The sequence below is a fragment of the Vombatus ursinus genome, unplaced genomic scaffold (assembly GCF_900497805.2).
Source record: "Vombatus ursinus unplaced genomic scaffold, bare-nosed wombat genome assembly UNPS02014798.1, whole genome shotgun sequence".
NCBI classification, from domain to species: domain Eukaryota; kingdom Metazoa; phylum Chordata; class Mammalia; order Diprotodontia; family Vombatidae; genus Vombatus; species Vombatus ursinus.
The window spans coordinates 62,302,429-62,316,919 of record NW_020954576.1 but is presented as its reverse complement, the minus strand read 5'-3'; the positions used below and the strand labels follow the sequence as shown (position 1 = coordinate 62,316,919).

General features: G+C 36.7%; 1 protein-coding gene across 1 annotated transcript in view; it reads right to left on the bottom strand.

Moving 5' to 3' along the window:
- LOC114049458 (mitogen-activated protein kinase kinase kinase 21-like) overlaps positions 1-14,491 on the bottom strand; it is a 108,638-nt gene that overhangs the window by 36,504 nt on the left and 57,643 nt on the right. Inside the window, 1 exon segment of the mRNA XM_027870707.1 lies at positions 8,868-9,048. Coding sequence (XP_027726508.1) covers positions 8,868-9,048 — 181 coding nt within the window.

Genomic DNA, 14,491 nt, shown 5'->3' with positions numbered 1-14,491 from the left:
ATCTCCAGAACTGATCTAGAATGCTTGGATCAGTTCACAACTCCATCAACAGTATATTAGTGTCCCAATTCTGCCACATCCCCTGCAAGAGTTATCAGTTTCCTTTTCTGCCATATTAACCCATCTGCAAGATGTGAGATGATATGTCAGAGTTGTTTCAATTTGCATTTCTCCAACAATAGTGATTTAGAGCATTTTTTTATATGACTATAGATACCTTTGATTTCTTCATCTGAAAACTGCCTGTTCATCTCCTTTGACCATTTACTAATTGGGGAATGACTTGTATTCTTATAAATTTGACTCAGTTCTCTATATAATTGAGAAATCAGGCCTTTATCAGAGATCCTGTTTCCAGCTTTCTGCTTTCCTTCTAATCATGGCAGCACTGGTTTTGCTTATGTAAAAACTTTTTAATTTAATAAATTGAAATTATTCATTTTACATCCAATAATACTCTCTATCTCCTGTTTGGTCAAAAATTCTTCCCTTCTACATAGATCTGATAAACTATTCCTTGCTCTCCTAATTTGCTTATGGTATCACCCTTTATGTCTAAATCATGTACACATTTTGACTTCATCTTGGTTTTCGGCGTATGTTGGTAAATATCTACTTTCTACCATACTATTTTCCAATTTTCCCAGCAGTTCTGGTCAAATACTGAGTTTCTGTCCCAGAAGCTGGGGTCTTTGGGTCATCAAACATTAGATTACTACAGCCGCTTACTACTTAGCATTGTGTGCCTAATCTATTCCACCTATCCATTCTATTTCTTAGCCAGTACCAAACAGTTTTGATGATTGCCACTTTATAATAGTTTCAGATCTAATATGATTAGTCCATTTTCCTTCACATTTTTTTCATTAATTTCCTTGACATTCTTGACCTTTTGTTCTTCCAAATGAATTATTATTTTTTTAGTTTTATAAAATATTTTTGTTAGTTTGACTGGTATGACACTGAATAAGTAAATAAATTTAGGTAGAATTGTCATTTTTTTATTATATTGGCTTGGCCTACCCATGAACACCTGGTATTTTTTCAATTGTATAGATCTTATTTTATTTGTGAAAAGTGTTCTGTAACTGTGTTCATATAGTTTATGGGTTTGTCTTCACAGGTAGACTCCCAAGTGTTTTATATAGTCTCCAGTTATTTTAAACGGAATTTCTCTTTCTATCTCTTGCTGCTGGGCTTTGTTGGTAATGTTTAGGACTGCTGATGATTTATGTGGGTTATGCTGCAACTTTGCTAAAGGTGTTAATTGTTTCAAGTAGTTTTTTAGTTGACTTTCCAGGATTCTATAAGTATACCATCACATCATCTATGAAGTAATAGGTTTTTTTTTCTTTATTATGTATTCTAACACCTTCAATTATTTTTCTTCTTATTGCTAAAGCTAACATTTCTAGTAGATTATTGAATAAACTGGTGATAATGAGCATCCTTGTTTCACCCCTGATCTTACTGGGAATGCTTCTAGCTTACCCCCATTAAATAAAATGCTTGCTGATGGTTTTAGATAGATACTGCTTATCATTTTAAGGAAAACTCCATTTATTCCTATGCTCTCTAGTGTTTTTAATAGGAATTGATGCTGTATTTTGTCAAAAGCTTTTCTTGTATCTATCGAGATAATCACATGATTTGTTAGTTTGGTTATTGATACAGCCAATTAGCAGATAGTTTTCCTAATACTGAACGAGCCCTGCATTCATATATAGATTACATCTGGTCACAGTGCATGATCCTTATGATATATTGCTATAATCTCCTTGCTGATATTTTATTTAAAATTTTTGCATCAATATTCATTAGGGAAACTGGTCTGTAGTCATCTTTCTGTTTTAGCTCATCCTAGTTTAGGTAATAGCAGCACATTTGCATTGTAAAAGGAATTTGGTGTGAATCTTTCTCTGCCTATTTTTCCCAAATAATTTACATTGTATTGGAATTAACTGTACTTTAAATGTTTGGTAGAATTCACTTTGGAACCCATCTGGCCCTGAGGATTTTTTCTTAAGGAATTCATTGATGGCTTCTTCAAATTCTTTTTCCAAAAGAGGGTTATTTAAGTATTCTGTTTCCTCTTCTGTTAATCTAGGCAATTTATATTTTTTGTAAATATTCATTGATTTCACTTAGATTATCAGATTTATTTGCAAATAATTAGGCAAAATGGCTCCTAATAATTGCTTTAATTTCATCTTCTTTGGTGGTGAATTTTCCCTTTTCATTTTTGATGCTGGTAATTTGGTTTTCTTCTTAATTTTTTAAATCAAATTAACCAATGCTTATTTTATTGTTTTTTTTCCATAAAACTAACTCCTAGTCTTATTTATTAGCACAATAGTTTTCTTACTTTCAATTTTATTCATCTCATCTTTAGTTTTCAGGATTTCCAATTTAGTGTTTAATTGGGGGTTTTTATTTTTTTCTTTTTCTAGTTTCTTTTAGTTCCATGCTCAATTCATTGATCTGCTCTTTCTCTATTTTATCGCTGTAAGAATTTAGAGATACAAATTTTCCCCTAAGTAAGGGTTTGACTTTGGCTGCATCCCACAAGTTTTTTGGTATGTTGTCTCGTTGTTGTTGTCTTTTATGAAATTATTGTTTGTTTTTATGATTTGCTCTTTAGTCTATATTTCCATGGCCCATTATTACATGTAATTTTTATTGCATCATGATCTCAAAAGGATGCATTTACTATTTCTGACTTTTTTCATCTGTTTGTGAAGTTTTTCCATCCTAATACATAGTCAACTTTTGTGTAGGTGCCATGTACCACTGAGGAAAAGGTATATATTCTTTTCCATCCCCATTCAATTTTCTCCAGAGGCCTATCATATCTAACTTATCTAAAATTCTATTCACCTCCCTAACTTCCTACAGCTCTTTTTTTAATTGTTTATTTTGTGGTTAGATTTATCTAGGTCTGAGAAGGGAAAGTTGAGATTCCCCACTAGTATAGTTTTACTGTCTTCCTATAACTCACTTAACTTCTTCTTAAGAATTTGGATGCTATACTACTTGGTGCATGTATGTTTAATATTGATATTACTTCATTGTTTATGGTACTTTTTAGCAAGATGTAGTTTTCTTCCTTATCTCTTTTAATTATATCTATTTTTGCTTTTGCTTTGTCTGAAATTATGATCGCTATCCCTGTTGTTTATTTTTTTTACTTCAGCAAAAGCATAATAGATTCTGCTCCAACCCCTTACCTTTACTCTATGTCTCTCTGCCTCAAATATGTTTCTTGGAAACAAGGTATTGTAGATTATGGTTTTTAATCCACTCTGCTATCTGCTTTTGTTCTATGGGTGAGTTCATCTCATTGACATTCATAGTTATGATTACTGTGTATTTCCCTCCATCCTATTTTTCTTCCTGTTTATCCTTGTCTCTCTCCTTTCACCCTTTCCCTCTTCACCAGTGTTTTACTTCTGACCATTACCGCCCCCAATCTGCCCTCCATCCTGTCAGTCACTGCCCCTCTTCCACTATAGGGTAAGATAGATTTCTATATCTGACTGATTAGGTATGTTCTTTCCTCTCTGAGACAATTCTGATGAGAATAAGCTAATTCAACCAACGCCTACTGCCCCACCTCCCATCTTCCCCTCTACTGTAATAGGTCTTTCATGCCTCATGTGAGATAATTTACCCCATTCTAACTCTACCTTCCTTCTGCTCCCAGTGTAGTTCCCTTTCTTAACCCTTATTTTTCTTTTGATGGGATATCATCCCATCAAAGTCACCTTATACACACACCGTTGATCTATGTATACTCCTAACTGCAAATAGTGATACAGCTCTTTTTTTAAATTTATTTATTTTTTTTAGGCAGTTGGGGTTAAGTGAGTTGCCCAGGGTCACACAGGTAATAAGTGCCAAGTATTCAATCTGAGGCCAGATTTGAACTCAGGTTCTCCTGACTCCAGGGCCAGTGCTCTATCCACTGCACCACCAAGCTGCCCCTGTGATACAGTTCTTAAGAATTACAAGTATCTTCCTATGTAGGGATGAAAACATTTTTAGGCTTATTGAATTCTGTTTCTCTTTCCTTTTTACCTTTTATTCTTCTCTTGAGTCCTGTATTTGCAGATGAATTTTTTTTAAACAGTATTTTATTTTTCCCCATTTACATTTCAAGACAATTTTTAGTATTCATTTTTATAAGATTTTGAGTTCCAAATTTTTTTCCCTCCCCTTCCCTCTTCTTAAAATGCGAGGCAATTTGATATAAGTTATACATGTGCTATCATGTAAAACATATTTCCATATTAATCACAGTTGTGAAAGAAGAAACAGATCAAGAGAAAAAAAAACATGAAAAAGAATAAAGCAAGTGAAAAAAGTATGCCTCGATCTACATTCAGAATCCATCAGTTCTTTATCTAAGTGTGGAAAGCATTTTCCATCGTTAGTCTTCTGGAATTGTTTTGGATCATTGCATTGCTGAGAAGAGTTGAATCATTCATAGTTGATGATCACACAACATTGCTGATACTGTGTACACTGTTTTCCTGGTTCTGCTCATTTCACTTTCTATCAGTTCATACAAGTCTTTCAGGTTTTTCTGAAATCTTCCTGCTCACCATTTCTGATTGTACAATAGTATTCCATTACATTCATATACCACAGCTTGTTCAGCCATTCCCTAATTGATAGGCATCCCCTCAATTTCCAATATTTTGCTACCACCACAAAAAGCGATGCTATAAATATTTTTGCACATGTGGGTCCTTTTCCCTTTTTTGTGATCTTTTTGGGATATAGACCTAGTAGTGGTATTACTAGATCAAAGGGTATGCACAGTTTGGTTGTCCTTTGGGCATAGTTCCAAACTGTACTTCAGAATGGCTGGATCAGTTCACAACTAGCAGTGCATTAGTGCTTCAATTTTCCCCCATCTTCTCCAACATTTATCATTTTCTTTTTCTGTCATATTAGCCAATCTGATAGGTGTGAGGTGGTACCTCAGAGTTATTTTAATTTGCGTTTCTCTAATCAAAAGTGATTTAGACCACTTCTTCATATGCCTATAGATAGCTTTGATTTCTTCATCTGAAAACTGCCTGTTCATATCCTTTGACCTTTTATCAATTGGTAAATGGCTTGTATTCATATAAATTTGATTTAGTTTTCTATATATTTGAGAAATGAGGCCTTTATTAGAGATGCTTGCTATAAAGATTGCTTCCCAGCTTTCTGCTTTCCTTCTAATCTCAGTTTGAAGATCAAATTTTTTGTTCACCTCTGGTCTTTTCATCAAAAAAGTTTGAAAGTCCTCTATTTCACTGATTCACCATTTTTTTTTCTTCTGAAGAATTATGCCCAATTTTTCTGGGTAGGTAGGTGATTCTTGGGTATAGTCCTAGCTCCTTTGCCTTCTGAAATATCATATTCCACATCCTCTGAAACTGTTAAATCCTGTGTAATCCTAACTGTGGCTCTACTATATTTGAATTGTTTCTTTCTTGTTGCTTGTAATATTTCTCCTTGACCTAGGAGTTCTGTAATTTGGCTATAATTGTTCATTTAGGGGATCTCTTTTAGGAGGTGATCGATAGATTCTTTCCATGTCTATTTTACCTTCTGGTTCTAGAATAGCAGGGCAGTTTTCTTTGATAATCTGAAGATCATTTCTTGATGTGCAGGTTCTTTTTTTTGATCATGGCTTTCAAGTAGTATGATAATTCTCAAATTATCTCTCCTGGATCTATTTTCCAGGTCAGTTGTTTTTCCAATGAGATCTTTTATATTTTCTTCTATTTTTCATTCTTTTGATTTTGTCTTATTGCTTCTGATATCTCATGGAGTCATTAGCTCCCACCTTTCCAATTCTAATTGTTAAGGAGTTATTTTCTTCATTTAGCTTTTTTATATCCTTTTCCATTTGGCCAATTCTACTTTTTAAGGAGCTGTTTTCTTGAATATTTTTTTACATCTTTTTCCATTTTTTTGTGCTTCCTTTATCAAGTTGTTGACTCTTTTTTCACTCTTGCAATATTCTCTCTTCCCAATTTTTCTTCTACTTCTCTTATTTTATTTTTAAAGTCCTTTTTGAGCTCTTCCAAGAGTTCTTTTTGGGTCTGAAACCAATTTTGATTTTTCTTTGAGGCTTTGAATTCAGATGTTTTAACATTGTTGTCCTTTTATGAGTTTGTGTTTTGATCTTCCCTATCACCATAAGAACCTTTTATGGTCAGGTTCTTTTTTGTTGTTGTTTTTTGCTCATTTTTTCCAGCCTATTTTGTTACTTTTAAGTTGAACTCTGTTCCTGGGGTGGAGGGGGCAATGTTCCTAGCTTCTTGTGCCAGGGAATGCAGGACCTGGCTGCTAGTCTGGTGCTATGCAGGTGATGCCTGATGTTGTGCTTGGGTGAGCAGGGGGTCTGGTGCTGTACTGAGACTTTGGTGGGTGGCAGGGGGGAGAGAAGAGGCACCTTGTTGCTGTGCCAGACCTGCAAGGGGTAGGAGAAGGAGGGGGACCCTGGTGCTACTCCAGAGGCAGGAGGGTGGTCTCTTGCCTACCACTGCACTGGGGCCACTGGGCCTTGTTCACTAACCTGTGCTGGGGCCGAAGGTCTCCTGTTGGTTTGTGGAGGCAGGGCCTGCTGCTGGCATTCTGGGACACTGACTGGCTTGGACTGCGCTCCTCCTTTACCTGAGTGAGACAGACCTTTCCTGTCAACCTTCCAAGTTTTCTTGGGCTGGAAAATTGTTTCACCCTGTCTTTCTGTTTGTTCTGCCTTTGCAGAATTTATTTTAAGGAGCTATTGTTGGAGGTGATTTTAGTAGAGTTCAGGTGATTTTCAGCTGACTCTGCCATCTTGCCTTCCAGAAGTCCAAGGCAGTTCTTAAAAGCTGTATGCATTTCATGCATTTGCCACTTAAAAGAATTATGTGAAAAACCTTTTGTGAAGTTAATATTCACTCTCTTGTAAATTCTAACTTGCTTAAAGTAAAGTGTACTGCTGTTCTATGACTAGATGTCCCACCAGAATATCAAGTTCCAAATATGCAAAACTGAACTCTTGCTCTTACTTCCTAACTTCTTTCCAACTTCACTACTTTTATCTGTGGTACCATTTCCTCTTTCTTTCAAATTCAAAGCCTCTGACTCTTTTCTCCCCAACCTCTTATCTAATCCATTACAAATTTCTGCCAATAGAGACAATCGTGTCTTTAGATTTACCAGTCAACTCATGATATTAAGAGTCTTTTCTATCTATTTCCCCTTCTCTATTCTTATGGCTATTATCCTAGTACAAACTCCTATTACCAGATCCCTAGACTACTGCAATAGCCTATTAATAGGTCTTTTCACCTCTACTCTCCCTCCTCCAATAATAAGTACCTGACACATATACATTTTAAGGACTGCAAAGCACTTTATTAACTCTATGATTTAAGCAGCATATATCCATTTTACAGATGAGGAAAGTGAGGTTCTTTTTTTTTTTTTTTTTTTAGTGAGGCAATCGGGGTTAAGTAACTTGCCCAAGGTCACACACAGCTAGTACATGTCAAGTGTTTGGTCTGAGGCCACATTTGAACTCAGGTCCTCCTGACTTCAGGGCCAGTGCTCTATTCACTGTGCCACCTAGCTGCCCCCTGAAAGTGAGGTTCTAAGAAATTGACTTGCCCATCATCACATAGCTAGTAAGTCTAAAAGATAAAATTTGGAATATTTTACTCCTAGTCAAGGATTCTATTTGCTATACCATGGTGCCTTTATTTTTCATACAATTTCCAGATTATTATTCCTTGTAACTAGCCATAGATATTACCACCAGTTTGTCACTGCACCCTAAACACCACCAAGATTTTTCCATCTGATTTGTATAGTCTCCCCTATTAGACTATGAGCTCCTTGAGAGCAGGGATTACCTTACTTTTCTATTTGTATCCACAGTGCTTTGCACATAATAAGTGCTTAATAAATGCTTAATTCATTCATTTATTCCTCTCTGCTTAAAAGTCTTCAGAAGTTCCTTCTGTTGCCTAGCAAGTTATACTCAATTTGCCTTGCCTGACACTTAAGGTTCTCCTATACATGGCACCATCCTACTATATAACCTTTATAGTATGCTACTCATGTACTCCCTTTCCATATACTCTATTTTCTGGCTAAATAGACTTTTTGCCCCAATCCCATATACTACACACTTGCTCATCTTTGTGCTTTTTGATCATGCAAATAATTCTAAATGGTGTTTATGAAAATAAAGAGTTCAAGATTAATTCAAAGACAATTCCTTTGAGAAAAACTTAACTGATTGCCCTAGTCAGTAATGGCCTTCTTCCTTGGATTTCTCAGAAAATTTGACCTCTTTAAGGTATATAAGTGTTGTCGTTATTCATAAATATCAAATTCCCCTTACTAGTCAAACCTCCGTAAAGTATGGATGTTTCATCTAAATTTTGCATCTTCCTCAACATAGAGTTTTGTACAAATAAATAAGGGCATTATTATTTATTTATTTGAATTTATTGAACTAAACTGAATTCAGTCTGGAAACTTGCACTTTATGATGAAAAGACACTCAAGAAAAGGTCTCATCCATCATGAGCAAACCTACAATTTGGAAAAACACCACATGCACTAAATAATAAGACTGAACCAACAAGTAGAGATTTTCTGAAAATAAAAACCTCAAGTTATTTATTCTGGTCTATTTTTAAATTGGCTTAAAAGTTTATATGGAGACATCATAAACAGAAAGCATTCCTAGAAAAGAACTTTTTTTGTGTGTACTTAAAGCTACTGGATACATTAACATCTTCCTTTCATAGACCACAGTAACTAACTTCCACAGAGCTATTTGTAAAAGCCAAATGTATATGGATACTTACCTCCAGATATCACTTCCTTTAGAAAACAAGGATGACTTGATAACTTCGGGTGCCATCCATGCATATGTACCAGCTGCACTCATTTTGGTTGTTCTATGCCATTCCCTAGCCAGACCAAAATCTGTAATCTTTAGCGTTTTATTGCAGATGTCATCATGCTCTATCTTCTCAAGTAGTAAAACTGCAAAGAGCACACAAATGGTGAGATTTCAATATGCCAATAAAATTGTTAAATATGCTTTGACATTTTCAATCTCCTTCTCTATTGGCTACTTCGCATATTTACTTAGGTTTCACAAATCCTGAAAAAAAAATTCTTCTTTGATTACCTCAGGAAGCTACTATCCACTTCATTTCTACTCTTCCTTTCAAAGACAAACATCCTTTGGGTACCGAATAAGCTAATGATGCAGCCCTAAGCAACCTACCACAAAACAGTCTACCAGGCCCAGAGGATGGATACTATTATGAGTCACCAGTGGGGTGTCATTCAATTGTCTTCTTCAATTATAACTAAAAATTCTAGCACATCATCACCCCCCATTCCTAGGTTCTCTTTCCTTCCCCCCCAAAAACTACTGCCATAAAGTCTACCAGTACTGTGACCCCATTCTGCCCTCTGGCTTTCTAGATCTCATGCACCCCCCTGCTCAGGATCAAAGGCAACAAAAATGCTTGTGGCTGTTATCTATGCATCTACGTACTCAGGTGATTTCATTTCTTTTTCAAAAAGTTTACCTGGGTTGCTTTTTTTTTTTTTTTAAACATCTCAACCTTTGCCCTTATACTTATTTCAATATCCATGCCCATGTTACCTCAAGCACACTGGCTTCTCAGTTCTTCAGATTCCTCTGCTCCTAACTTCTGTAACTTATACCTTCACTCCAACTTAGCCATACACAGGGATGGCAATTCCTTTGATTTCTTCCATGATTCCAAACTGAAATTCCTATATCTGATCACAACCTCCTATTATTTTACCTCTCCTTGTACCTCACGCCTCCCAAAATTATCTCCTCAATACAAACTATAGTCACTTTATCTCTGCCTGCTTTCCCAATCTACATCTCTGACCCAGCCTTATAATCCTCCAATCTCATTTTCCTCCAGTAGCAATCTTGGCACTAGAGGTAACTCTAAACCATTCTCTATCCTTGAATTTCTTTCCCCTTGTCTTATCTCCATTCATCCCTTTCCTAACCTAAACTTTAGATTATCCCCATCCTCTATATCTTCTCACCTATTTGGGTGCTGTTGCTAAACTCAAGGAGGAGAAAGTCACATAACCACATTGACTGAATCCACTACAAATTTATGTTATCTAATGCTAACTAGGCCTTAAGAGCTGCATATTGATCCTTTTTCTCATTCTTGATTGACTCACAATCCACTTAGCATCTATTCTCAACAGAAGAGGTTATCTGCTGCCTTATTAGAATATTGAGGCATCTGTCACAAGTTACCTCTTCTAACCAGATATTCTATACTTCAAATGTTCTCAATAACCCCCGCTCTCCAGTCATGGGACTGAGATGCATTAAAGAGTGAATGTAAACTTATCCAACCTATAATATCTAAATGGCTTTAGAACAAAGCATGCTTCACATCTCATTCAGCCCTCCTGTTACTTTCTCTATCACTATTTAACTTTTCATCACTTGGAATAGCATCCTCTAGATTTGGACTTCCAGTAACCATGCCCCTATTCCCTGATGAATTAACCCATTCACCTTTGGAACTCTCACCCTGAGGCTGAGTGGTCTTGACTGGCATTTGCTAACTCAACTAAGGCATCTATCTAGCTGGTCCCAGACTAAACCATGCTTTACATCCCATCCAGACATTCATTTGAAACAACTTGCTATCAGCCCAACTGCCACTTGGGCCCATCCCTCTCTCCTCATCTTTATTTTTTTCCTCACTTCTTGCTTTGGGAACAGTAATTAATAAAGTCGATGCTACTATTGCTCCAGAAAGGACAAGTCAATCAATTGCTCTATAGATCAATTCATCATCTCTATGATTTCCCATACCAAAACTCCCTTCTTTGCCACCACTCCCCTATGTGTTTTCTTCCATTATTAGAATGTAAGCTCCCTTAAGGACAGGATGTAGGTCTCATGTTTGCATTTGTATTCCTAGCACTAGCACAGAACCTACATAGTAAATGCTCAATAAATGTCTTTTCATTCATTCAATTCTTTGCCCAAGTCTTAGAGGAAGAGAGTCAATCACTCTACTTTTGCCCTTGATCCTATCCCTTCTTGTCTGTCTCCTCTGAAACTTTGTCTCTTTAATCACCCCTTCTCCCTAATTTTCAGTCTCCATTTCCCTGCTTACTACAAAGATGCCCACATCCCTCTCCCCTTTAAAAATATTCACTTGATGCCATCTACTTAAGCTATCATCCTATAGCTCTCCTCCTTTTCACAATTAAACTTCTATAAAAAAGCTCTTTCTATTTATTGGCTCCAATCTTCACTGCCCATTCACTTCTCAACCCTTTGCAATCTGACTTCTGACTATTCTACTCAACTAAAACTGTTCTGTCCAAAGTTAAAAGGATATCTCAATTGCTAAATCCAATGGCCATTTCTTAATCCTCACCTTTCTTGACTTTTCTGTAGCTTTTGACACCCTCCTCCTGAATACTGGATTTTCTTGATATTGCTTTCTCCTCCTTCTCTTCCTACACATCTGACTGCTCCCTCTCAGAGTCTGAGCTGGATTATTACCCACATTTCAACTCCTTTATGTGGGTATACTCCAGGGCTCTGTTCTGGCCCTATCTTCTCTTTTTTTTTAAACATCTCAACTTTTGCCCTTATACTGAGGGATTTTAAAATCTATGTCCATGTTACCTCAAGCACACCCTTTGTTACATCATAAGCACTCATGAGCTCAATTATCTCTATGCAGGTGACTCCCAAATCTACTTATCCAGACCTAAACCCTCTCTTAGATTCCTGTCCTTCATCTCCAACTGACTGCTGGACATCTCCATCTCAAGATATCCAAAACAGAGTTCTTTATCCTTTTTCCAAAACCCGGCCCTCACACTAATTTATTTATTTCTGTCAAGGCATCACCTTTCTTCCAGTCATCTAGGTTCACAGCCTTGCAACCATCCTTGATTCTTTCTTCTTCCTCACCTCCCATCACCAAGTTTAATTGAGTTTACATCCACACATATTTATCCTCTTTTCTTTAGTCATATCACAAACTACCCTAGATCAAGCTCTCATCATCTTTCACCTTTATTACTACCAACTGCCTTCTAATCAGCCTTCCTGCCTCCAGTCTCTTCTCCCTGCACCGCACCTCCCATCCATCCTCCAGCTCTTAAACTGATATTCCTAAAAACCAGGTCAGAGCGCTTCACTACTTCCCCACCTCCACTCCCCAAACAAGTTCCAATGGTTCCCTTATATCTCCAAAATAAAACACAAACTACTCTTTTGGAGCCAAATTATGAAGAGCTATCTTTCTAAACTGTATTCACATTATTTCCCTTTGCATGTGTTAGGTTGCAATCAAACTGGTCTGCTTGCTGTTACCTACATATAACCTGCCATCTCCCACATCTATACCTGTACACAAGTGGTTCCCCGTGCCAGGAATGCTCTTCCTCTTCAACTCTACCATTGGTAATAATGAGCTCCATTCTAAGCTCAGCTCAAGTGCTACCTTCTTCACTAGGCCTTTCCTGATCTTCCCAGATGTTAGAGCTACCTCCTCCCCAGTTATTTCGTATATATATTTTATTTACTTATCAATGCATATATTATGCCTCTCTCTCCTCAAGGTGAATGTAGGCTCCTTCAGGTCAAGGACCATATCATTGTCGGTTTTTGTATCCTTGTACTGGACAATGTCTGGAACACAGCATATATGTAATAAATATTTGTTGAATTGACTTGAAAAAGTAAACTCTACATGATGCCTCTATTCATGCCACAATATTCTATAATCTGGCTTATATCGTCCCCCCCACCTCCTACTCTACTAAATGTACTCTCTTAAGGGATCTCTAATAATTGCCTTATTGCCAAACACAAAGGCCTTTTCTTAGTATTCTATCTATTTAACATCTCTGCCATTTTTGATACTATAGACCAGAGGTATCAAACTCCCTATGGGCTCCAAGCAAGCAAAACTCCAGGCTGCAGCCTCAACCAGATTAAAATGTAATTGGGAAATGTTTAACAAAATTTTTAAAAGTATAGGGGCAGCTAGATGGCACAGTGGATAGAGCACCGGCCCTGGAGTCAAGAGCATCTGAGTTCAAATGCGGCTTCAGATACATAACATTCACTAGCTGTGTGACTCTGGGCAAGTCACTTAACCCCAATTGCCTCACCCCCCCCCAAAAAAAAGTATAATACAACAATAGATAATGTTCATTTGTCATTTTCTAAATCAACATGCAACCTAGAGGAATCTGTTTCTACTTGAGTTTAACATTGCTGTAGACCATTCCCCTTTATTCTGAGTATACTGTTTTTTCCCAAGATATACACACTATCCTCTTGGTTCTCTTCCTAACTCTCTAATCACTCTTCTGCTGACCACTTAATATGCTATTACCCAAGGTTCTGACATCAAACTTCTTTTCTCTCTAAATTCGCCTTGGCCATCAATTTGTTCCCATGGGCTCAACTATCATCTCCAAACAGAAAAATATCAAATCTATACCATTAGGCCTGACTTTTCTCCTAAGCTTTAAAAACACAATCTCAATACTTACAAACATGACCAACACAGAATTTACCACATTTTTAACCATCTGTTCACCCTTACAGACTTCTCTATTTGCCAATAATAGCACCATTTACCTGGTCACCTATGTTCTAAACATTGGTGTTATCTTTAATTTTCTTCCCTCATGCTCCACATATAATCAATCGTTAAGGCTTATAATATCCATCCTCTTCCTTTTACTCCTACTGCTATTATCAATCTAATACTGGTCCTTATCAGTAGCTACTCAAATTATTTCAAAAGCCTCCTGTTTGTCCCACCTCCACAAATGATGGCTTTACTTAACCATGGCATAAGACATGGCAAAAGTAAAACTTTGGTGACAAAGGTACCACTAAAGTAAGCCCGTAACACCAGACTGTTACCCCCAACTTTACCCTGTTGCCAAAGTGACCAGATCAACAAGTATCACCACAACAACCATTTGATTTGGGCTTTAAAGGATGAGAAGAACTTCAATGGGTAAAAAAGAGGAAAGGATGGCATTCCAGACTGAGGGAACAACACAAAGGGATGAAGGAAAAAATAAGATTTATTCAGGAAACAGGAAATGTCCAGTTTAGGCCAAGCAAAGAATGCACAGATAAAAGTAGTATGTAGTAAGAAATAAGACTACAAAGATAGAGTTGACCAGAAGTCATGAATCACAAAGAGGTATTAACTTTACTCAGTTTGCAACAGGAAATTAAGGAAGAGTTGTAAGCAATGGACTGACATTCAACTCAACTCAACAATTAAAACAAACAAATATTAAACACCAGAGACACAAAGACAAAAGTTAAAAAAAAACAAAAAACAGTTCCTGCCCCATGGACCTTACATTCTATGGGGAGGGATGAATAAATTACAAGATAATCTGAGAA